Source organism: Schistocerca gregaria, chromosome 3 (assembly GCF_023897955.1).
Source record: "Schistocerca gregaria isolate iqSchGreg1 chromosome 3, iqSchGreg1.2, whole genome shotgun sequence".
NCBI lineage: Eukaryota > Metazoa > Arthropoda > Insecta > Orthoptera > Acrididae > Schistocerca > Schistocerca gregaria.
This window is the reverse complement of record NC_064922.1, coordinates 565,205,856-565,231,952: the sequence shown is the minus strand read 5'-3', so window position 1 is coordinate 565,231,952 and position 26,097 is coordinate 565,205,856. Positions and strand designations below refer to the sequence as shown.

The 26,097-nt window shown below is 39.5% G+C and overlaps 1 protein-coding gene across 1 annotated transcript in view; it reads left to right on the top strand.

The window, feature by feature from the left end:
- LOC126356066 (copine-8-like) overlaps positions 1-15,777 on the top strand; it is a 193,129-nt gene extending 177,352 nt beyond the window's left edge. Inside the window, exon 10 of the mRNA XM_050006765.1 lies at positions 11,942-15,777. Within this exon, the coding sequence (XP_049862722.1) occupies positions 11,942-12,271 (330 nt within the window). The 3' untranslated portion in view covers positions 12,272-15,777. The remainder of the gene's footprint in view (positions 1-11,941) is intronic.
- The last annotated feature ends 10,320 nt before the right edge of the window (positions 15,778-26,097 follow it).

Genomic DNA, 26,097 nt, shown 5'->3' with positions numbered 1-26,097 from the left:
TGTTGCTTGTTGGTGGGTTTGATGTGGACGGATGTGTGAAGCTGGCCATTGGACAGATGGAGGTCAACATCAAGGAAAGTGGCATACGATTTGACCAGGTGAATCTGATGGAACCAAAGGAGTTGAGGTTTGAGAGGAAATTCTGGAGTTGTTCTTCACTGTGAGACCAGATCATGAAGATGTCATTAATAAATCTGTACCAAACTTTGGGTTGGCAGGCTTGGGTAACCAAGAAGGCTTCCTCTAAGCGACCCATAAATAGGTTGGCATACGAGGGGGCCATCCTGGTACCCATGGCTGTTCCCTTTAATTGTTGGTATGTCTGGCCTTCAAAAGTGAAGAAGATGTGGGTCAGGATGAAGCTGGCTAAGGTGATGAGGAAAGACGTTTTAGGTAGGGTGGCAGGTGATCGGCGTGAAAGGAAGTGCTCCATTGCAGCGAGGCCCTGGACATGCAGGATATTTGTGTATAGGGAAGTGGCATCAGCAGTTACAAGAATGGTTTCCGGGGGTAACAGACCGGGTAAGGATTCCAGGCGTTCGAGAAAGTGGTTGGTGTCTTTGATGAAGGATGGGAGACTGCATGTAATGGGTTGAAGGTGTTGATCTACGTAGGCAGAGATACGTTCTGTGGGGGCTTGGTAACCAGCTTCAATGGGGCAGCCAGGATGTTTGGGTTTGTGAATTTTAGGAGGTAGGTGGAAGGTAGGAGTGCGAGGTGTCGGTGGGGTCAGGAGTTTGATGGAGTCAAATGAAAGGTTTTGTAGGGGGCCTAAGGTTCTGAGGATTCCTTGAAGCGCCGCTTGGACATTAGCAATGGGATTACCTTGGCAAACTTTGTATGTAGAGTTGTCTGAAAGCTGACGCAGTCCCTCAGCCACATACCCCCGACGATCAAGAACCACGGTCGTGGAACCCTTGTCAGCCGGAAGAATGATGATGGATCGGTCAGCTTTCAGATCACGGATAGCCTGGGCTTCGGCTGTGGTGATGTTGGGAGTAGGATTAAGGTTTTTCAAGAAAGATTGAGAGGCAAGGCTGGAAGTGAGATATACCTGGAAGGTTTGGAGAGGGTGATTTTGAGGAAGAGGAGGTGGATCCCGCTGTGATGGAGGACGGATCTGTTCCAGGCCGGGTTCAATTCGGATAGTGTCTTGGGTAGTTGGATCATTAGGAGTGGGACCAGGATTATTTTTCTTCGTGGCAAAGTGATATTTCCAGCAGAGACTACGAGTGTAGGACAGTAAATCTTTGACAAGGGCAGTTTGGTTGAATCTGGGAGTGGGGCTGAAGGTGAGGCCTTTGGATAGTACAGAGGTTTCGGATTGGGAGATAGGTTTGGAGGAAAGGTTAACTACTGAATTGGGGTGTTGTGGTTCCAGATTGTGTTGACTAGAATTTTGAGGTGTTGGGGGGAGTGGAGCTGGAAGTGGGAGATTGAGTAGATGGGCGAGACTGGGTCTGTGTGCAATGAGAGGCGGTTGAGGTTTGTTGGAAAGGTTGTGGAGGGTGAGTGAGTTGCCTTTCCGGAGATGGAAAACCAGGAGATTGTATAGTTTTTTGAGGTGGAGGGTGGCATGCTGTTCTAATTTGTGGTTGGCCTGTAGGAGGATGCTATGAACAGCCGGTGTGGATGTGGGAGAGGAAAGATTGAGGACTTTGATTTGGGATAGTAGTTGACTGGTGTGTTCATTGGCCGAGTCAATGTATAGGTGAAGGACTAGGCGGGTGAGGGCTATGGATTGTGCAGCCTTGCCTCTCAATCTTTCTTCAAAATACCTTAATCCTACTCCCAACGTCACCACAGCTGAAGCCCAGGCTATCCGTGATCTGAAAGCTGACCGATCCATCATCATTCTTCCGGCTGACAAGGGTTCCACGACCATGGAGTATGTGGCTGAGGGACTGCGTCAGCTTTCAGACAACTGTACATACAATCAAGCCCAGAAGTGAGATGCATTCTGTCTGAGACTTTGCCCACCACACCTAGAACAGCTTTCGTCACCCTCACATTATACGCAATATACTTATCAGACCCTATGCTCCTTCTGCACTCATCTCCCTACCCTATTGCTCCCACCCCTCTGTCCATCACTGCAGCAAGACTTGCCCTATGCACCCTCCTACCACCACCTCTTTTGGCCCTGTACCTCGTAAAACACACACTATCAAAGGGAGGAGCAATTTGTGAAACGACGTCATGTATCAGCTGTTATATAAACACCCCGCTGTCAGCTAGGATGAATGGGCATAAGCAGAGTGTTTATATCAGCAACACACAATATCTTGTTGCAGAGCATGCTCTAAAACATGACAGTCACGAACTCAGTGCCTGTGTCGCTATATGTGCCATCTGGATTCTTCCCCTAGACACCTGAGTCTCAGTACTCCACAGATGGAAACTAGTGCTACAACATGTACTTGGTTCTGGGCACCATCCGGCCTTAATTTTTGTTAATTCCTTCCATTTCAGCATTGTTCACAGTAAGTACTCATTTCTTAACTGCACTTTAGTTTCCTACACCATTCATTTTCTGACCTGCCTATTTTTGCTGTACTGCCTCCCACCTCTGTTATATACAACACACTTAGCTTTTCTAAACAAAGATTCCAAGACTTACCAAGCGGGAAAGCACCAGTAGACAGGCACAATAAAACATCACACAAAATTTCGAGCTTTCGCAACCGGCGGCTGCTTCGTCAGGAAAGAGGGAAGGAAAAGGAAAGATGAAAGGATGTGGGTTTTAAGGGAGAGGGTAAGGAGTCATTCCAATCCCGGGAGCGGATAGACTTACCTTAGGGGGGAAAAAGGATAGGTATATACTCGCGTAGACACACACACACACACACACACACACACACACACACACACACACATCCATCCATACATACACAGACACAAGCAGACATATTTAAAGGCAAAGAGTTTGGGCAGAGATGTCAGTCGAGGTGGAAGTGTGGAGGCAAAGATGATGTTGAATGACAGGTGAGGTATGAGTGGCGGTGACTTGAAATTAGCAGAGATTGAGGCCTGGTGGATAACGAGAAGAGAGGACATATTGAAGGGCAAGTGCCCATCTCCGGAGTTCGGATAAGTTGGTGTTGGTGGGAAGTATCCAGATAACCCGGACGGTGTAACACTGTGCCAAGATGTGCTGGCCGTGCACCAAGGCATGTTTAGCCACAGTGTGATCCTCATTACCAACAAACACTGTCTGCCTGTGTCCATTCATGCGAATGGACAGTTTGTTGCTGGTCATTCCCACATAGAAAGCGTCACAGTGTAGGCAGGTCAATTGGTAAATCACGAGGGTGCTTTCACACGTGGCTCTGCCTTTGATCGTGTACACCTTCCGGGTTACAGGACTGGATTTGGTGGTGGTGGGAGGGTGCATAGGACAGGTTTTACATGGGGGGCGGCTACAAGGGTAGGAGCCACAGGGTAGGGAAGGTGGTTTGGGGATTTCATAGGGATGAACCAAGAGGTTACGAAGGTTAGGTGGACGGTGGAAAGACACTCTTGGTGGAGTGGGGAGGATTTCATGAAGGATGGATCTCATTTCCGGGCAGGATTTTAGGAAGTCGTATCCCAGCTGGAGAGCCACATTCAGAGTCTGATCCAGTCCCGGGAAGTATCCTGTCACAAGTGGGGCACTTTTGGAGTTCTTCTGTGAGAGGTTCTGGGTTTGAGGGGATGAGGAAGTGGCTCTGGTTATTTGCTTCTGTACCAGGTCGGGAGGGTAGTTGCGGGATGCGAAAGCTGTTTTCAGGTTCTTGGTATAATGGTCGAGGGATTCAGGACTGGAGCAGATTCGTTTGCCACGAAGGCCTAGGCTGTAGGGGAGGGACCGTTTGATATGGAATGGGTGGCAGCTGTCATAATGGAGGTACTGTTGCTTGTTGGTGGGTTTGATGTGGACGGATGTGTGAAGCTGGCCACTGGACAGATGGAGGTCAACGTCAAGGAAAGTGGCATGGGATTTGGAGTAGGACCAGGTGAATCTGATGGAACCAAAGGAGTTGAGGCTGGAGAGGAAATTCTGGAGTTGTTCTTCACTGTGAGACCAGATCATGAAGATGTCATCAATAAATCTGTACCAAACTTTGGGTTGGCAGGCTTGGGTAACCAAGAAGGCTTCCTCTAAGCGACCCATAAATAGATTGGCATACGAGGGGGCCATCCTGGTACCCATGGCTGTTCCCTTTAATTGTTGGTATGTCTGGCCTTCAAAAGTGAAGAAGTTGTGGGTCAGGATGAAGCTGGCTAAGGTGATGAGGAAAGACGTTTTAGGTAGGGTGGCAGGTGATCGGCGTGAAAGGAAGTGCTCCATTACAGCGAGGTCCTGGACGTGCGGGATATTTGTGTATAGGGAAGTGGCATCAATGGTTACAAGGATGGTTTCCGAGGGTAACAGACCGGGTAAGGATTCCAGGTGTTCGAGAAAGTGGTTGGTGTCTTTGATGAAGGATGGGAGACTGCATGTAATGGGTTGAAGGTGTTGATCTACGCACGCAGAGATACGTTCTGTGGGGGCTTGGTAACCAGCTACAATGGGGTGGCCAGGATGTTTGGATTTGTGAATTTTAGGAAGTAGGTAGAAGGTAGGAGTGCGAGGTGTCGGTGGGGTCAGGAGGCTGATGAAGTCAGGTGAGGTTTTGTAGGGGGCCTAAGGTTCTGAGGATTCCTTGAAGCTCCACCTGGACATCAGGAATGGGATTACCTTGGCAAACTTTGTATGTACAGTTGTCTGAAAGCTGACGCAGTCCCTCAGCCACATACTCCACGGTCGTGGAACCCTTGTCAGCCGGAAGAATGATGATGGATCGGTCAGCTTTCAGATCACGGATAGCCTGGGCTTCAGCTGTGGTGACGTTGGGAGTAGGATTAAGGTTTTTTGAAGAAAGATTGAGAGGCAAGGCTGCATAATCCATAGCCCTCACCCGCCTAGTCCTTCACCTATACATTGACTCAAGTCATGGCCTTGTCTAAGGAGCTGATTAATACATTCAAGATCAGGATAATACAGTGTGACAAGTGGTGTGCTCTGACTTTGTTGTTTGGAGGGATCAGCAGCAGCAGGATTGGATGTGTTCCTCCTAAAAACCTCAGGCCCCTCACAAAGACTTACACCTCAATCCATAGAACTTCTTATCCCACCCAAACCATACACCACACCTTTTGCCGTCTTCCTAAGATCCACAAACCCAATCATCCTGGCTGTCATATAGTTTCTGGCTTCAAAACACCATCAAAATGCATATCTGCCTTAACTGATCAACAGCTGTATCTCATAGTACAAAGACTTCCCTCCTATATTAAAGATACCAATTATTTCCTAGATTGTCTGAAATCCATGCCCGTCCTACTTCAACCACACACCTTGCTTGTCACCATTGATGCCATCTCCCTCTATATCAACATCCCCCACATACATAGCTGTCTGTCTGCTGCTGAATATTTCCTCATTCAACACCCACGTGTTCCTGAACCTGTGACATCCTTCTTGCTCACCATAATCAATTGTTTACTTACCAACAATTACTTGACCTTTGATAGGCAGACATCAGACATACAAACAGATCAGGGGTGTGGACATGGGAACCAGGATGGCTCTTGCTACGTCAACCTTTTCAAGGGTCACTTCGAAGGCCTTTCCTGAGATTCATAAGCTTCTAGCCCTCTGGTTTGGTTTAGATACATTGACGACATCTTTTCCAAATGGATTGATGGTGAGGCTGACCTGTTAAAATTGCTGTAATCTCTAAATACACTCTCCCAATTAAATTTCACATGGACCTATTCCGAATCCCATCCCACTTTTCTTGATGTTGATCTCATCCTCACAGAAGGCCAGCTATACAATTCCGTTTACATTAAAACTAGTAGAAAATAACAGTACTTATGTTTTGACAGTTGCCATTTTTCCTTGTCAAACATTCCCTCCCATACAGCCTTGGCATTTGAGGCAAACCCACTTGTTTGGATGCAGGCTCTTTACATTAATACACCATCACTCTCACCTCAGCCTTCACTCGATGGAATTATGCCAACAGCCTAGTTCAGAAGCAGATTTACCAGGCTGTCACATCCAGTCCTGGTGCTGTTGATCACTCCAAACACAATGTTGGATCACACCACTTTTTACCCTCTATTATCCTGGTCTTGAATATATCAATCACCTACATCGACAAGGCTGTGACTTCCTAAAATCAAGCCCTGGAATGAGATATATTCTGTCTGAGATTTTGCCCACCACACCTAGAATAGCTTTTCGTCACCCTCCCAATCTCTGCAATATCCTTGTCAGACCCCATGCTCCTTGTGTACCCATCTCCCTACCCTATTATTGCTCTAATACCTGTGACCGTCCCCACTGCATTCTTGTCCTATGCACCCTCCTACCACCACCTATTCCAGCCCTGTAACTGGTAAACCATATACTGTCAAAGTGAGAGCCACCTGTGGAACGACATGTCATATATCAGCTTTTATATGAACACTGGTCAGCCTTTTACATCGGCATGAGTACCATCCAGTTATCAGCCAGGATGAATGGGCATAGGCAGAGGGTTTATGCCTGCAACACACAATATCTTCATGCAGAGCATACTCTAAAACATGACAGTCATGACCTCGGTGCCTATATCGCAATACGCGCTGTCTGGATTCTTCCCCCCAGACACCAGTTTCTCAGAACTCCACAGACAGGAACTAGTGCTACAACATGTGCTTGGTTCTTGGCACCTCCCAGCCTTAATTAATGTTAATTCGTTCTATCTCAGCATTTGAACTCATTTCTTAACCCCACTTTAGTTTTTTACACCTTTTGTTTTCTGACCTGTTTATTTTTCACTGTCCTGCCTCCCACCTCTGTTACATACAATGCACTTAGCTTTCCACTCCTATTAAGTAGTGCATGATGCTTTAGTAGTAATCTCTGTCTTGCATATTACCCTGTCTTTCACTTTAAGCTTTAAGGTTTTCAAATCTTGTCTAGTGCTGTCCTCAACAATCAGTCTTTCCTTCTCATCCCGTCTGGTAAGTTTCTGATGGCCTGCGGTTTTGGGTGGCTTTTCTGAACTATACTCCTTCCTCTAAACCTCTCCAGTCCTTTTCCTTCGCCCTTCTTCCTTCCCCTTAAACTCTCCTGCCAGAAGAGGTGCCACTGGCTCCACACATTTGTAAAAGTTAAATCTTTTGGTGTGTGTGTTCTCCTGCCGCTGATTCGTGTGTTCTCCTGCCGCTGATTGCTGAGTAGAATTTTTATCTATCCATTTACATTACATTTTCAATAATTGATTACTTTCATTTGTGTGTGTGTGTGTGTGTGTGTGTGTGTGTGTGTGTGTGTGCGCGCGCGCGCGTGTGTGCGTGTGTGTGCGTGTGTGTGTGTGCGCGCGCGCGCGCGTGTGTGTTGTTGTCGTCCCCCCCCCCCTCCCCCCAAAATCTCTTCTTTCTGCAGTGATCTCTGTATAAATATCCTTCATGGAGAGTAATACTAATAACATTATTTATGTTGTATCTGACACTGTCAGCATTGTTGTTGGTTCAGTGATACACGCTGGTGCTGCATGCTGCAGACGTCTGAGAAAATACAGGAGCCTTATTGTCCATTCCATTATCCTCATCTTGCTTTTGTTGATTTTCACCTTATATGGTGTTTAACCAGCACCATAATGTCTGATAAAGCATACACTTATGTTAAATCATCTTCAACTGATTCATTCATTATATTTGTGGTCTTCACGTGAATGTATCATTTAAAACATTGGTGTTATCAGCCTCACTAGATTAAAATTCTTCCAAAATGTACCCCTGAGGTTTTGCACACAGACACCTCATTGGTTTTTAACATTCGCTGATACAGACTTCTCCATTGTTTCATTTTGCAGATTCTCTTTATACGTTGTGACCAAGTTTACACAGCATAAAATTGAAGTAAAGTGTTATTCATGTTACGTGTGTGCAAAATCTGCCTGTCTACTTGAGTATACTTCGATTTTCAAGGGCTTACCATAGACTGGGTAATATCCATAACATGGTAAATTTAACAGGTTCCTTGTTTCATGCTAATGAGACTACATATGAGAGAAGATCAATTAGATCCATCCATAGTTGTGTTGTTGTTGTTGGTGCTGTTGTGGTTTTCAGTCCAGAGACTTGGTTGATGCAGCTCTGCATACTACTGTATCCTTTGCAAGCTTCATCTCTGAGTAACTACTGCACCCTACGTCCTACTGAATCTGTTTAGTGTATTCATGCCTTGATCTCCCTCTATGATATTTATCCTCTGCGCTTCCCTCCAGTATTAAATTGATGATCCCTTGATGCCTCAGAGCATGTCCTACTAACCGATCCCTTCTAGTCAAGTTGTGCCACAAACTCCTCATCTCCCCAATTCTATTCAGTACCTCCTCATTAGTTATGTTATCTACGCATCTAATCTTCAGCATTCTTCTGTAGCACCACATTTTGAAAGCTTCTATTCTGTTCTTGTCCAAACTATTTATTGTCCATGTTTCACTTCCATACATGGCTACACTCCATACAGATACTTTAAGAAATGACTTCCCGACACTAAAATCTATACTTGATGTTAAAAAATTTCTTTTCTTCAGAAATGCTTTCCTTGCCATTGCCAGTCCACATTTTATATCCTCTCTACCTTGATCATCATCATTATTTTCCTCCCCAAATAGCAAAACTCTTTTACTACTTTAAGTGTCTCATTTCCTAATCTAATTCCCTCAGCATCACCCGATTTAATTTGACTGCATTCCATTATCCTCATTTTGCTGTTTTTGATATTCGTCTTATATCCTCCTCTCAAGACACTGTCCATTCTGTTCAGCCGCTCTTCCAGGTCCTTTACTGTCTCTGGCAAAATTTCAATGTCATCGGCAAACCTCCAAGTTTTTATTTCTTCTTTATGGATTTTAATTCCTACTCCGAATTTTTCTTTTGCTTCCTTTACTGCTTGCTCAGTATACAGATGAAATAACATCATGGATAGGGCTACATCCCTGGCTTACTCCTTTCTCAACTACTGCTTCCCTTCATTCCCCTCGACTCTTATGACTGCCATCTGATTTCTGTCCAAATTGTAAATAGCTTTTTGATCCCAGTATTTGACCCCCGACACCTTCAGAATTTGAAAGAGAGCATTCAAGTCAACATTATCAAAAGCTTTCTCTAAGTCTATAAATGCTAGAAACGTAGGTTTGCCTTTCCTTAAACTATCTTCTAAGATATGTCATGGGGTCAGTATTGCCTCAAATGTTCCAGTATTTTACAGAATTCAAAGTGATCCTCTTCGAGGTCGGCTTCTACCAGTTTTTCCATTTAGCTGTAAACAATTCATGTAGTATTTTGCAGCTGTGACTTATTAAACTGATAGTTCGGTAATTTTCACACCTGTCAACACATACTACGTTTGGGATTGGAATTATTATATTCTTCTTGAAGTCTGAGGGTATTTCTCCTGTCTCATTGCTCACTAGATGGTAGAGTTTTGTCAGGGCTGGCTCTCCCAAGGCTATCAGTAACTCTAATGGAATGTTGTCTATGCCCGGGGCGTTGTTTCGACTTCACGCAGTATCATATCTCCTACTTCATCATCATCTATGTCCTCTTCCATTTCCATGATCTTGCCCTCAAGTAAATTGCTCTTGTATAGACCCTCTATATACTCCTTCCACCTTTCTGACTTCCCTTCTTTGCTTAGAACTGGTTTTGCATCTCAGCTCTTGATATTCATACAAGTGTTTCTCTTTTCTTCAAAGGTCTCTTTATTTTTCCTGTAGGCAGTATCTATCTTACCTCTAGTGATATATGCCTCTACATCCTTAAATTTGTCCTCTAGCCATCCCCCTAAGGATTTCTACTAGCCCTCATCTTTTTACCTACTTTATCCTCTGATATCTTCACTATTTCATCTCTCAAAGCTACCCATTCTTCCTCTACTGTATTTACTCCCCCCATTCTTGTCAATCGTTCCCAAATGCTCTCTCTGAAACTCTCTACAACCTCTGGTTCTGTCTGTATACCCAGGTCCCATCTCCTTAAATTCCCACCTTTTTGCAGTTTCTTCACTTTTAATCTACAGTTCATAACCAATAGAGTCTGTCAGAGTTCACACCTGCCCTTGAATGTCTTACAATTTGAAACCTGGTTCCTAAATCCCTGTCTTACCATTATATAATGTATCTGAAACCTTCCAGGGTGCCGGCCACGGTGGTCTCGCGGTTCTAGGCGCGCAGTCCGGAACCGTGCAACTGCTAGGTCGCAGGTTTGAATCCTGCCTTGGGCATGTATGTGTGTGATGTCCTTAGGTTAGTTAGGTTTAAGTAGTTCTAAGTTCTAGGGGACCAATGACCACAAGCAGTTGAGTCCCATAGTGCTCAGAGCCATTTGAACCTTCCAGAGTCACCAGGCCTCTTCAATGTATACAAACTTCTTCCATAATTCTTGAACCAAGTGTTGGCTATGATTAAGTTATGCTGTGTGCAAAATTCTACCAGGCAGCTTCCTCTTTCATTCCTTACCCCCATTCCATATTCAGCTACTACTTTTCCTTCTCTACCTTTTCCTACTGTCAAATTCCAGTCACCCATGACTTAAATTTTCGTCTCCCTTCACTATCTGAATAATTTCTTTTCTCTCATCATACATTTCATCAATCTCTTTGTCATCTGCGGAGCTGGTTGGCATATAAATTTGTTCTACTGTGGTAGGAGTGGGCTTCGTGTCGATCTTGGTTGCAATAATGCATTCACTATGCTGTTTGTAGTAGCTTACCCATTTTTTTAATTCAGTATTAATACCCCTATTCGATTTTGTATTTATAACCCTGTATTCACCTGACCAGAAGTCTTGTTCCTCTTGCCACCGAAGTTCACTAATTCACACTATATCTAACTTTAACCTCTCTGTTTCCCTTTTTAAATTTTCTGACCTATTTTTAAATTTTCTGACCTATCTGCTCGATTAAAGGGCCTGACATTCCACGCTCCGATCTGCAGAACGCCAAGTTTCTTTCTTCTGATAACAACGTCCTCCTCAGTAGTCCCTGGTCGGAGATCTGAATGGGACACTATTTTACCTCCTGAATATTTTACCCAAGAGGATACCATCATCATTTAACCACACGGTAAAGCTGCATGCCCTTTGGAAAAATTATGGCTGAAGTTTCCCCTTGCTTTCAGCCATTCGCAGTACCAGCTCAGCAGGTCTGTTTTGGTTAATGTTACAAGGCCACATCACTCTGTCATCCAGACTGTTGCCCCTGCAAGTACTGCTGCCCCTCTTCAGGAACCACACGTTTGTCTAGCCGCTCCCTTGTGGTTGCACTTACGTACAGCTATCTGTATCACTGAGCCACACAAGCCTCCCCACCAACGGCAAAGCCATGGTTCATGGGAGAAGGTCCATCATTATACAAGTGTCAGGTGTTGACTGTTTAGGTTAAAGCTGTCACTGTTTTCTGGAACACATGATGTAATTGTGACTGTTTCCAGGAAATCATTCCATAAGCCACATAGGGAAAAAATTGTAGGGTAAATCAATTTTCTTCCAGCTTTATGTTTATTCTTCACGTAAAGCTGGAAGAAAAGTGATAGATGGATTTTAGCTCCATCTGCTACAGGGAACCAAAAACTACTAACATATTCAGTTATATTCCCTGTAAGTATTTTTCTAAATGGGTATACTAAAAGAATATACATGCAACAACTGTTTAATTGATTTACAATTCCGATTGGCTCTGTAGCTAAAAATGTAGATATTGCAAAATATGGATTATTATACATTATGTATATTTAATAATGTTGTAGAATATAACGTATTACTGTGTAGTCTCAAGGTTTTGTGACATTTCAGTGAATTTTTCAGCTCACCATTTAACCCTGCAGTATAATGTGTTTCAGATATAATTTCTTTTCAGGCAATTATCCATGCTTCATCTCTACCAATGTCAATCATTATTGTGGGTGTTGGGAATGCCGATTTCACAGCTATGAACGAGTTGGATGCTGATACGGTTCCACTCATGGTTAATGGTGTTAAGGCTGAGAGAGACATTGTGCAGTTTGTACCATTTCGAAATTTCCAAAGCATAAGGAATCCAACATTGGCAAAAGCATATCTTGCAAAAGAAGTGTTAGCTGAAATTCCTGACCAGGTAGTAGGTTTTATGAAGTCTCGAAACATAGCACCGAAGCCACGTCCTGCAATTGGGATTCCTACCGGTGATGTTGGTTCTGTTGTGCAATGACTGACCCTTGTTAACGTGCTCTTAAAGTTGTGCAGTCTTCTATCACTTAGGATAAGAATATCGTGAACATTTCATGGTATTTGTGAAATTTTTGTGAATCCATTGTCTGTGATTGTAGAACTACAGAGAAATAATCATTTCTTAGCTGAAATTATTGTCACTGAGCATAATCACAGTTTCTTTTAAATTAATAAATTTAGTATTACTTTCTAATAAACTGTATAAATCATTCCAGATAGAGATATAGGTCACAAGTATCTAAATTATTTATGGATTAATATGTCATAATATTAGTAACATCAAGATTAGGTATTTAATAAAATCAGAAATAATTTATGAGGAATATGTAGAACTCCAAAGAAATATGTGCTGTAATGATTCTTACTATTTAACACCATGACTTCAAATGTTTTGTAGATACAAAAACATATTCTTTTGAGACTGCTACTGTTTTTATACTCTTTGACTCTCTCTACTTGCTGCCTAGAGGACCAAAATGTTACCCGAAGAATGTATTTATATATTATATATGAACTTAATTCTGAGGTAAGTCATTGTAATGTCCATTTATATATGATGCGCATGTTTGGTATTACTTTAATATTCCCGATGTTCTGTACCATTTTCAAGTTCTGCCAGAACTGAACAGAGTATTGTGATGTGCTTTTAGTAAAATCTTAAATGTTACAACTAGAACTGTGAGTGAAAAATAACTACTTTCCATTATATAGCCAAAATAAGGCAGCCTTAGTTATTTTTCTCTCGGTAGCAAAATCTGCTTTGGTGGTACAATGATCCTGAATCATCATGCACAAATTCAAATTCTAATGAAACACTACTGCTAATTTCAGTAGATGTCCAGAAGTTCCTCTGTTCGTTTCTCTGATAAACATAACTGCCAGATAATGTGCCTTATGGCAAGGCATTCTAATCATGTTAACTTGAAAGCTGCACCAGGGCTTATACATTGCTTATCTCCATGAGCAATTACGAACAGCATGGCTATAAATTTGTATTGTGTTTTTATCATGTTATTGTTATGAAATGTTGTTCATTTATCTTTTATCATGCAGATTTATGATTGCTTGTATCTAAGGTACTCAGTGAGAAGTTGATATGTTTAGCTTATTATTGTACCTGCTCAGGTAATGCACTAAAATTTCTGAAGCACACTTAGATGCTATGCATATTATCAAGGAAGTGCTGAGAAGATGCAGTACCGCCATAGAGGAATATTTCCCAGATGGTTAGGAAAGGAACTGTGAAACTTGTAAGTCAGTTAAACTGTGTTTCATTATTATTGCTATTATTATTATTATTATTATTAATGTGCCATCAATAAGTGTGCCTTGAATGAAAATTACTCTTCATAAGCTGTACAAACGAACAGATATAAAGACATAAGAATCTGCTGAAAGTAATAGGTATGGGTATGACTATCTATTGTTTATTTAATTTGTGGTTTCTTTTATGGCAGAAAACGATAAAAGAAAAAGTGCCATAAGAAGAAGTATAACATACAAAAGAAATGTGACAAAGTATACCAAAGTGTTGTTTAGTTAATTTTAGCTTTTCATTGTAAATTATGCACCCACAAAGTTAAATTTCACAGCAAACAGTGCCTGTACATTGTGAAGTAAATGGTTGTGTTTATAACATATTTTGTGTGTTTACATTTGTCTAACTGATGCTGGTTGTACTAGATGTGCTGTTTACACACAACAACAGCCGAGAAAAAACACCAATAGGCTGTTTATTATTTGTAGTGTGAGATGTTATTGCTGAAAAATGAAGTGAATTATTGAATGACAGAGTGAAATACTCTGAAATGTTCACTACCTCTTTCTTGTTATGAGGGATGGTGTTATTATGATTATTATTATTATTATTATTATTATTATTATTATTATTATTTGATGGGAACTGTACAGATACAGCTGCTCAAACATAATGAAACTGGAGCTATTGTTGTGCTGTAGCAGTTCTTTTTTTGTGTTATTGAGTTATTAATAATATTATTTTCTCTATCTCCCCTCCTCACCGTTTTCTTGCATAACATACATCACAGGAGATCCAATCAATTTCATAAATCAATTTAATTATTTATGCAAGGATAGATCACCACTCACTACATAAATGGCACTCAGTGGCAAATGGGGCATGTAGAAAGGACAATAAATGATGAGCTTTTGGATAAAGTAATTTTTTAGAAGTTACTAGGTTGAGAGGCAGACTTTTCTAGAAATATATTGACCTTTCTAAATGCTTGTCTTTTGCTCAGTGCCTCTTCTTTTCAGAAAGTATTGATATATTCTCATATCCATAATTATACTCCATCTTGAGTTTCCTACTATCTCTAATGAAACTGGACTTCCCATCAGTAAAGGCTGTGTGACTGTATTATTGCTTTTATAGGTGAAAGAGAGAACAGATTCTTGCTTTTCGAGGAGGAAACTATCATTAAAAAGTATCATATGGCAAGCTGTATCTTTGTGAAACAGTGAAAAATGTATTTATTTGTGTGTCATTCAAACACAAATACACTGTTTCTCACTCTAGTAGTAAGGTCAATTTGATGTCTTAATATTAGAGCATAACCTAGGTATGCACATTACATTAATACTTGTTCTGTGGATCATATTCTGTTTCACCTGCTTCATTTACTGCATTTTTATATTTTCTCCTTCCATCAGTTAAATTCACTATCTCTTGTGTTACCCAAGGACTTCTACTAGCCCTCATCTTTTTACTTACTTGATCCTCTGCTGTTTTCAGTTTCCTACCTCTCAAAGCTACCCATTCTTCTTCTACTGTATTCCTGTGGCCTGTTCTTGTCCGTCATTTCCTAATGCTCCCTGTGAAACTCACTAAAACCACTGGTTCTTTCAGTTTATCCATGTCCCATTTTCTTAAATTCCTTCGTTTTTACAGTTTCTTCAGTTTCAATCTACATTTCAGAACCAGTAGATTGTGGTCAGAGTCCACATCTGCCCCTAGAAATGTCTTACAATTTAAAACCTGGTTCCTAAATGTCTGTCTAACCATTATATAATCAATCTGAAACTTTCTGGTGTCTCCAGATCTCTTTCACATCTTCTCTCATGGTTCTTAAACCAAGTGTTAGCTATGATTAAGTTATACTCTCTGCAAAATTCTACCAGGTGGCTTCCTCTTTCATTCCTTCCTGCAGTCCATATTTACTTACGATATTTCCTTCTCTTCCTTTTCCTACTGTCGAATTCCAGTCCCCCATGACTATTAAATTTTCATCTCCCTCAAGTGTCGGAATAATTTCTTGTATCTCATCACACATTTCTTCAATCTCTTTCAGCTGCAGAGCTAGTTGGCATATAAACTTGTACTTCTGTGGTGGGTGTGGGCTTCATGTCTGTCTTAGCTACAATAATGTCCTATTTGATTGCGTATTTATAACCCTATATTCACCTGACCAGAAGTTCTGTTCCTCCTGCTGCCGGACATCACCAATTCCCTCTATATCTAACTTTGACCTAATTACATTAAAAACAAAGATTCCAAGACTTACCAAGCGGGAAAGCGCCGGCAGACAGGCACATTAACAAAACACACAAACACAGAATTGCTAGCTTTCGCAACCGATGGTTGCTTCTTCAGGAAGGAGAGGGAAAGACGAAAGGATGTGGGTTTTAAGGGAGAGGGTAAGGAGTCATTCCAATCCCGGGAGCGGAAAGACTTCCCTTAGGGGAAAAAAAAGGACAGGTGTACACTCGCACACACATACACACACATATCCATCTGCACATACACATATTTAAATATGTCTGCTTGTGTCTGTGTATGTGCAGATGGATATGTGTGTGTATGTGTGTGCGAGTGTACACCTGTCCTTTTTTTTCCCCTAAGGGAAGTCTTTCCGCTCCCGGGATTGGAATGACTCCTTACCCTCTCCCTTAAAACCCACATCCTTTCGTCTTTCCCTCTCCTTCCTGAAGAAGCAACCATCGGTTGCGAAAGCTAGCATTCTGTGTGTGTGTGTGTTTGTGTGTTTTGTTAATGTGCCTGTCTGCCGGCGCTTTCCCGCTTGGTAAGTCTTGGAATCTTTGTTTTTAATATATTTTTCCCATGTGGAAGTTTCTTTCTATTTTATTTTGACCTAATTACAACGTATGTGGTGTTAAATTTGTTTTGTTTTTGTGCCTGTTGTGTTATCCTTAAACTACTTTGACTTGCTTTATTTCATAAATTACATAAATTATTCTCATCCATTCTGACAATGTAATCCATCTATAAATCATGACCCCCCCCCCCCCTCTGGTTGCAGTCAGTTCTGCATGAATATCTAGTTTGCCTATCATAAATAGGGAACTCTCATTCCAAGTGTGGCATAAATACCACAAATTGAAGGTGCAGAGAAGATTTTGTTGTAGCTATAAAGGGTGTTCAATAAAGACTGGCACTAATGCTTGTACAACAAATTATTGTATAAAATCACTCATACAGACTTGTGTCCCCCTCAAATTCTTCCCTCCAATGCAGTGCACTTGTCCCACCTCCTTTGCCATTTCCGGAAGATGTGGAGGATGGCATTCCTCACATCCTCTAAACGCTTTCACTGTGTTGGTCTCATTGTCAGTTTGATGTCCATGAAGATCCCTTTTGAAGCCACGTCAGAACATTAAGGTGGATGGGATATTGTAGAGATGCATTTTTGTGCCAGGAACTCTATAGCGCCGGCCGTTGTGGCCGAGCGGTTCTAGGTGGTTCAGTCCGGCACCACGCTGCTGCTACGGTCAGAGGTTTGGGCATGATGTGTGTGATGTCCTTAGGTTTAAGTAGTTCTAAGTCTAGGGGACTGATGACCTCAGATGTTAAGTCCCATAGTGCTCAGAGTCAATTGAACCATTTTGAACTCTATAGCAGCATTAGCAGCATGTGGCCTGGCATTGTTATGATGAAGCTCCCATTGTCCAATATATATGTAGGGGTGGAGGGGAGGGGGGAACACGCATGTGCCATCCCCTGGTAATCAGAATTGGTGACCATGACCTCGTTGGCTAAATTCTGTGTTTGTTGTTACTTTTGTGGTGGGGGTTGACCATGTGGCACTCATTCTGTACTGCTCCACTTCATCTCTAGGTCATAACAATATACCACTGTCTCACCAGTAGTGATGATTATTTGCCACCAAGCATCACTTTCATCCTCAATGCATTGTTTCCAATAGTGGCACACATCAATACAAGCCTGAGTTTGCTGTGGCTTAAGCAGTCGCAGTATCCACCATGTACACACCCAAGACATTTGCAAATGCTCTTTTAAATTTGTGCCAATGCTCTGATATCTCAAGTATGTGTGCAAGCTGTGTCACAATGAGATGTGAGTCATCACAAATAATGGCACCTGATCTATTGATTGTTGTTTCTGTTACAGCAGTAACAAGTGCAACTGCTCCTCCATGCAATTAAGCATTTTTCTGCCTATTTTGGAAAGCAGTATCTCAACAGAAACATGCTTGGCAAGGTATTGCAGAGTCCGCATAAGCTCTCTTCAGACTGTCATAGGTTTCAGTAGAAGTTTTCTTCAACAGAACACACAGCTTCATTGCAGAATGCAGTTAACAAAAATCAAGCATGACAATGTTTAGACCTGATTATGAAACACTTTCACTCTCACAGGGTGCCAGCACTTAACTGACAGAGCTATCACTGTAAAATTTGTAGTGACTGAGGGTTAGAATACATAGTTCAATGGCGCATGGACAGATGTGACAAGCAGGCACTTAATGGAAGGAAAAAAGACTTCAGTGCCAGTCTTTATGGAACATCCGTCATATGTAGACTTCTCATATTGGGACTTAATCTGATAGCTTGAAATGCTATATAATTTTTTTATTTGTTGCAGTTCCACAAAACAAATTAGAAAAACAGTTAGGTAAGGTACAAGTTTACCCCAAAAGTGTATAGAAATACTCTTCATTGGAAACAACTTCATTAGTTTTACTGTATTCTGTCATTGCACCAAAAACAAACTCTTATTTTTATGAACTGAATCTTTGTTTTCTGTGATGTTGCGTGTGTAAAAATGGTCTTGTTTGTCTATTATGCTGTAGTGTTATGCATCATTACTACCAAAATGTTAATATTCTCACTATCAGGGGAGCATTTTAAATGATACAACTACCGACCACAGGAAAAAAATTAACAGACTGAACAAAGTGAATGGCAATTTTATGTCATATGAATGTTCAACTATTAGAAAATTCAGTTTCAGGGTTGTACAGATTAGTTGTCATGCTTAGTATTGAGTGATATGATAACAATACATTCACCATGAAAATTTAATAGCTTATGATCTGAGTGATATGTGCTCTCCATACCACAAGCTCTTTCTTCGGCAGTGTTTGATAGATACAAGTATACATTACAGTGAATATAAGGTTTCACATATTTTATGTATTGTCTGATGATGATTATGGTTAGAAAGGTACAGAACGTTTGCAGTCTCCTCTTGATTACAAGATTTTCCTCTTCTTAATTTAGCATTAACATAACACTGTATTTTTGATTACAGAGTCATTGTTGCAATCCTGTGACGGATAATAGATAGCAGCAGTTACATACTAAAACAGTATTGTTGCTGGGGCGTAATGTTTCAGCCTATGTTTTGGCCTAGCAGTACTTGTTTTTACATGCCTTAACATTGAAACTGTAAAAAATATTAAATTGTCATAATGTTTTAGCAGCAGAAAATCGCTGAAAATCATAATTATGCTGAAGCTAGTTTGATATGATAGAATAATCTGTCCTGAAAATGAATGGCTGGTGGTTTTGACTTATTCTAATAGCCATTTCTTGCCTTTGCTACAAGAAGTGCTTCAATAGTTCAGTTTCATAATTCACAAATGTAACTGTTTCAGAATTAAGTGCAACTGGAGAACATGTTTCAGTTGTATATGGAAATATGCTGCTAATGCACACTCACAATGGTTGTATTCAAACTTTTCGTCAAAAAAACTAGGAGCAGGGTGTAATGTGGGAGTTGCGTGAGGTTAGGAATGGAGATATTCTTTTGTATGCTGAATTGCAATTCTCCGGTGCTGTTCATTTTTTGCTTAGTTCAGTTTATAGAATGTGAATGTAGTGTGAATGTGACTGGAAAAGCAGCACATGACCATTGAAAGGTATTCACACTTCTATTAACATTCACCTACATAATCAAAACATTGACAAAACTTTCAGCTTTGTGCTAAAATAGTGTCTTGTCTTATGCTGCCAGACAGTGCCACAGAGTACCTAAAAGTGTTACACACAAATCATCTATGCCTTTTTAACTGAAATAAATCCACCTGATGAGGGAGGTATAATCTTTCAAAACACTTAGTGGGAATAATAGTAATTATAGCTGGTTGCAGTAATTTGTATTTTCAATTAATATTAAGTCAGTAATAAATGACATTTAAAAAACAACTTAGAAAATATCAAGAGAAAAGCTAAAAAAATCACAGTCAAATCATTTCTATTTACGAATTCCTTGTACAAATGGCTAGCACTAGAGTGAATAGTCCTTAAAAAACTGTACAGTGTTTATATTCTTAAAGTACAAAATTGCTTTGATGCCTCTAAATACAGCAATAAAAGCTTTTTATACACAATGAAAGATTCCTATGAACATATGGGTTGTGCTCTGTACAAAAAGTAATTTAATAATAGCACTGCCATAAGCACAAGTGTGGTGAAGTGTCTTGCTTTTGTTGAATATGAGTGTTCTTAATGCACTGTGATACCCAAAAATTATATTATTTAAGCATAGTAATGCATTTAGTACTCTTCACTGAATCGTATTTTCTGTTGTGAAGATTTTTGTTGATAATGTTTCTAATATAGATCAGGAATGTAGTTAACATGCACTGGCGTGTAAAGATGGCAGAATGCTCTCGAGATGTATTTTGGTGAATGGAAAGTGGACTACTTTAGTAATTTTTCACTGTGTTCAGTGTTTTTGTTAAGAGGGCACAGAACATAACAAACATGGTTGCTGATGGAAATAGTGATAGTAGAGGAACTGCTCATCATGCACCAAATAGGGGTGGCACAGAGTAATAGGAACAAACATAGAAAAGATGAAACATTGCAGTCCAACTTTGAGGCTCACTTTCTGTATCACTTTTCATTGTAAATACCACATGCCACTTCCATTTTGTGATCAATCATCTATACTCACAGATTATGTGCCATCCTGGATTTCCCATCACTCTTAGTTTTTGCAGTCTTAGAAGAAACTGCATGTTTGGGAATAGTTGTCTCTATTTATTTCTCTGGTGCTTTTAGCATAAGAAAAATTGTAAAATTGAGCAAGTATGCTACACAGTTCCAAGTGTTTTGTATGGTGAAAAACTTATTTGATAGAGATGACTTTTTTTACTTTTTCAAATCAACTTTGAATTAAATCTTTATTATTCAGAGTAATTAAGTGTTGTTTACAAAGTAATGTTACATTTCAGTTAATATTTAAGCATTGATACATGTAAATCTAGTCAAAAACTTTGAAGAAGTGTTTGTTAGAAAAGTTGCTGGCTGTTATTATAGAATTTTTATTATACATGCATCTTGCACTTATTTGTTTCAATGAAATAATTCAGAAAATAGTATAAAATTAGTGTTTTTTTTTTTTTTTTTGCAGATACTGCATTTAGACTTACAATGTTTGTCATGTAATGTCATACTGAAATACCTACAGCTTTTTACTGGAAGTTGTGAAGTGCAGCAACCTAATCCAGAAACTTATTTCATATTTTCCCCTAGTATCCTGAACTCATTTCCGATTTGCTCAAAAAAAGGAACAGAAATCAAACAACAGCCAATGTAGAGTCATGGTTAGAACCCAAAGTGTTGCAGCAACACCTGATGAGGAGAGCCATTGTCACAATTTTGTCCTGTTACAGCAACAAATAAGTTCTCAAACATTAACAGTATTTCTCCTTACTCAGATTGCTGTGATTTGACATGGTTATTTTGGACCTGTAGTAGGCCTTCTGTCATTATTAGAATATTCATTAAATAAGTTATCGGTTGGTAGTTTGGCTTGCTTTGTAATAATAATTTCTATCTTTTCAAACTCCATCAGATAGTTTATTGTGGTAAACACAATGGCTCATACTCAAGGCGACAAATGAAACAAAGTTATTATGCAGTTTTTCGTAAACGAAATTTGTAATGCAGTTATTTATTTCAGTGTAGGTGCATTTGCAGCATTAAATTTTGTTCTCTCTTCAGTGACCACAGGCTTGGGAAAACTGTTGAATGCTGGTAATGATGTAGCTCTCCTGCATGTGTGTTTACTTGCTTACTACCCATTAACTTTTTATGATGGTCCTATATCACATTTCTTTGTTACTTTCAGAGTATATTTTACAAAATTGTTTCCATTTGCAAGAAAAGTGAATATTGCCATAAATTACAAAACTGTGTCATGGAGCTGCCCAGACAGTTGAACATTTGCCAGAATCAGATTTTCTCTTATCATCAAGTTTGATATTTTGAAACAACAAGAGACATTTCCTAAATGAAATTTGATAGCTTCCTTCCTCTCTGTCTGTGCACAAGTATGTTATTCTGTGTACTTTATTGAGACTAAACAATGCTTTTAAATGATATATGTGTGAAAAGAGATATATATATATATATATATATATTTTATGATTAAACTTTTTCATGACGTGTAATCTTTAATGACTGTTATGACCTGTTCACAATTTTTCTATTGTCACTAGTGTCTTGCAAAACTTCAAATGTGTACATTAATACTGAAAGTGCTGTTAACTAACTCACAAAAATATTTGCCATTGTTTGAACAGTACCATAACTTTGTTGTTGTTGTTTGGTCCTTACCTATCAGCCAGTAAGTGGTTTTTGTATGAATGTAATGTAAAATTCTGTTTTTTATATTAACAAATAAATCCTTCACAGCTACTTAACTAATGTGTTTTACAAAAATTATTTGTGTATAACTTGCATTGTGCTTCCTTTTTAAATGCAGATTAGAATTTTGTATACTCATGTTTTGTAATAATAAAGGCTATCAGAGACTTATTTCTGTGTTAAAACATACATTTCTTGAACAGGCATTGTGTGTAATGATGATTGAAAGCATTTGCATTGTTCAGACAGTTCATTATATCAGAAGAAAATTTTCCTGTGTTATGGATTTCATGGAAGACAGAAATCTGTTTATTCATAGAATGCCATAAGTTAAAAACTTTAGCATAAATTTCATTTAAAACTTACCTTCTTCCATCCTAGACCACATTTCTCAATTATTTTTGGAATTAATAAATTTAATTTCACTATACTAAATTAAAGTGCAAATATTCCATCAGAACTTTGCCAGCTATGACAAAATTCTTAAATTTGGTGTGCAAGACAGGTGAAATACCATCCAAGAATAATATGATATGCAATCTTTAATGACTTATGACCTGTTCATAATTTTTATATTGTCACTAGTGTCTTGCAAAACACTGAAAGTGCTGTTAACTGAAACTCACAAAAATATTCCAAAGAAAGTAGTTGCTGACAATTATCGAACTATCAGTTTTATAAACCATGTTGCAAAATAATTAAACAAATTCTTTACAGAAAAATGGGGAAACTGGTGGAAGCCAACCTGGGGGAAGATCAGTTTGGATTACAGAGAAATGTGGGAATACACGAGGCAATGCTGACCCTACAACTTAGAAGATAGGTTAAGGAAAGAAAAACCTACATTTATAGCATTTGTAGGCTTTTGACAGTGTTGACTGGAATGTTCTCTTTGAAATTCTGAATGTAGGGGTAAGACACAGGGAGCAAAAGACGATTTACTGCTTGTACGGAAACAAGTTGGCAGTTTTAAGAGTCGAGGGGTATGAAAGGGCAGCAGTGGTTGAGAAGAGAATGAGACAGGATTTTAGCCTATCCCTGATGTTATTAAATCTGTACATTGAACAAGCAGTAAAATAAACCAAAGAAAAATTTGGAGTAGTAATTAAACTTCAGGGAGAAGAAATAAATACTATGAGATTTACTGATGACATTGTAATTCTGTCAGAGACAGCAAAGTACTTGGAAAAGCTGTTGAACGAAATGGACAATGTCTTGAAAGGAGGATATAAGATGAACATCATCAAAAGTGAAATGAAGATAATGGAATGTAGTCAAATGAAATCAGGGGATGCTAAGGAAATTATTTTAGGAAATGAGACACTTAAAGTAGTTGGTGAGTTTGGTATCTGGGCAGCAAAATAAGTGATGACGGCCAAAGTAGAGGGGATATAAAATGCAGACTGGCAATGGGAAGAAAAGCATTTGTGAAGAAGAAAAATTTGTTAACATTGAATATAGAATTAAGTGTAAGTGTCTTTTCTGAAGATATTAGTATGGAGTGTTGCCATGTATGGAAGTGAAACATGGACGATAAACAATTTAGACAAAAGGAGAATAGAAGCTTTCAAAATGTGGTGCTACAGAAGAATGTTGAAGATTACATGGTTTGATCACATAACTAATGAGATGGTACTGAATAGAATTGGAGAGAAAAGAAATTTGTGGGACATCTTGAGCAAATGAATGGATTAGTTGATAGGACACAATTTGAAACATCAGGGGATCAGTAGTTTAGTATTACAGGAAAGTGTGTAGGGGTAAAAATTGTAGAGGGAGATCAAGAGGTGAATACAGTAAGCAACTTCAGATGGATGTAGGCTGCAGCAGTTATTCAGAGAGTAGCATGAAGACCACACCACCAACCAAGTGCAAATTAGTTTAGTCCCAGTCAGGCAACAGCACCAGAAGGAAACAATGGTTGGATGTGTGTTCTCTCTAAATAAATTTCCTCCTAAAGCTAAACCATTTTCTGCCCTTTATATGTGCCTGCCCACTGCATAGAACCTGTTCTGTCTGTTGGATAGTGTTCTACCTTCATATGCATATTTCTTACCTGTTCCTCATTATGTTTATCATTATTATTTAATATGTAACATTAATTATAAATGAAATATGGTTAAGTCCTTGAGTGTCAGGTAGGGGTTTTTGTTTCAGTGTGGTGAATGTGTGCTTCATCTGGAGTAGCCATTTTACTTAATAGTAATAGTAAGTATATACTAAGAAAACTCACTATATCTTTATATATGACACCATGATTAACTTAAGAATTACACTCACCATGGCCAGGTCTTCCCTTCAAATGGCAAAGTAACATTAATGTGAACAGTCACTTTGGAACTTTTAGTTACTTCCATAGGGAGGAAAGAGGAATAGTTTTGGGAAGGAAAGGCAGATCACTAATGTCCCAAATTTAAAGTGAGATAAAGATCTCTAGCAGGGTCACAAATTTAATATCCTGTGGTCAAGATGGTCTGTGAAATAAACTAAATTACAAATTATATGGCACCATAAACAGAAAGTTTACCAACAAAATCAGATTTTATAAAGGGATGTCAGCATATGTGTTGCATGTTGAGAGAAGAAAGAACAAGAGAGCTGTTGAAACAGTGGAAAAGCAGTTCCTGAGAACAGCAGCTTTGATGTACCCATGCAATTGAAGTAAGAAATGAAAACATCAAATAGGAATTTAAAATAAGTAAACATATAGAAGAAGACCACAGAGAGGAAAAGTAGCTAAGGGTATGATCATGTATTATAAATGGAAGGCAAAAGGTAGGCCAAAAGGCTTTGCTCTGCATACCAACAGATCAGAAGGATGTTGATGTTCGACATCCAAAGAAGAGGTGAGATAATGACTGTAGAATTCCTATTTGAATGAAATAGATTGCATATTTGCAAAAAGAAGAGGAAGAAAAGGCTATGAGAAGTTGGATAGCCAGTGGCCAACTACAGAGTGAAAAAATACATATGTATACAAAAGTTAAAAAATATGGAACAGTGTACTTGTTACTTTTGGTTAATAGTTGAGGTCTGCCAGCCAAATCAGCTCATGGTGTATACGTGGACAAGGAAAAAAATTCTCGGTTAAAAATATACTTTCTCCCAGGTGACAGAATGTTTTCCCTTATCAATCCTTTGAATGGTTATGGTTTTATACCCGGGGGTACAATATCCCAGCACTTTAAATAACGAAACTCAGGGAAAAAGACACGTTTTGGAAACATCTTTCATGTGCAGCAACGCTGCGTATTTTCGTATTACGAAAGTATTCACTGGAATTCCACCAAACACCGCATGTTACTTTCCGAATCATCGAAATCGAGATTTCGATGCGCTTTTGTAGCTCATGTCACGTAATCTCGCCAACCGATGACAGCGGATAATCAGAGCATAGTACACGTGTAGTCAGCCAACAGTAACATCACTGTTAAGTAGCACGAACACACAAATAGGGACAGTTAATAATTTGAATTAATATACATTGTGTTGCTACAAGAAAAGCAAAGTTTTCACATATAATATTATTCTCAAGCTGCAAGAGAAGCTAAGCTTTCGCATATACTGTTGATCTGTTTTGCACGTGTTATACTTTAAGATATATCACTCAAATGTGCCAGTAAATGTTTTAAAGATGACATAAATGTCTGAGGGTTCGAAATTCTTCTAAATGGCGCGTCATCAAGGAGTTGATTTTTAAATGAGAGTCAAACGCTCTGTGATTTAATAAATTCATAGTACATTCTTGCACATAGTTCAACTTACATAAAAGGATATTTACTTTCAAAGTAACGCTTTACAAACCACTATACGCAATATTTTCCCGCGACCTGTTAGAAATGGTTCGTTTCAGTAGTTGCCAGAAAGTGCAGATAACAGGCGACACCGCGCTTGGGTAGCTAAAGCTATCATGACGTAGGAAGCCCGTAT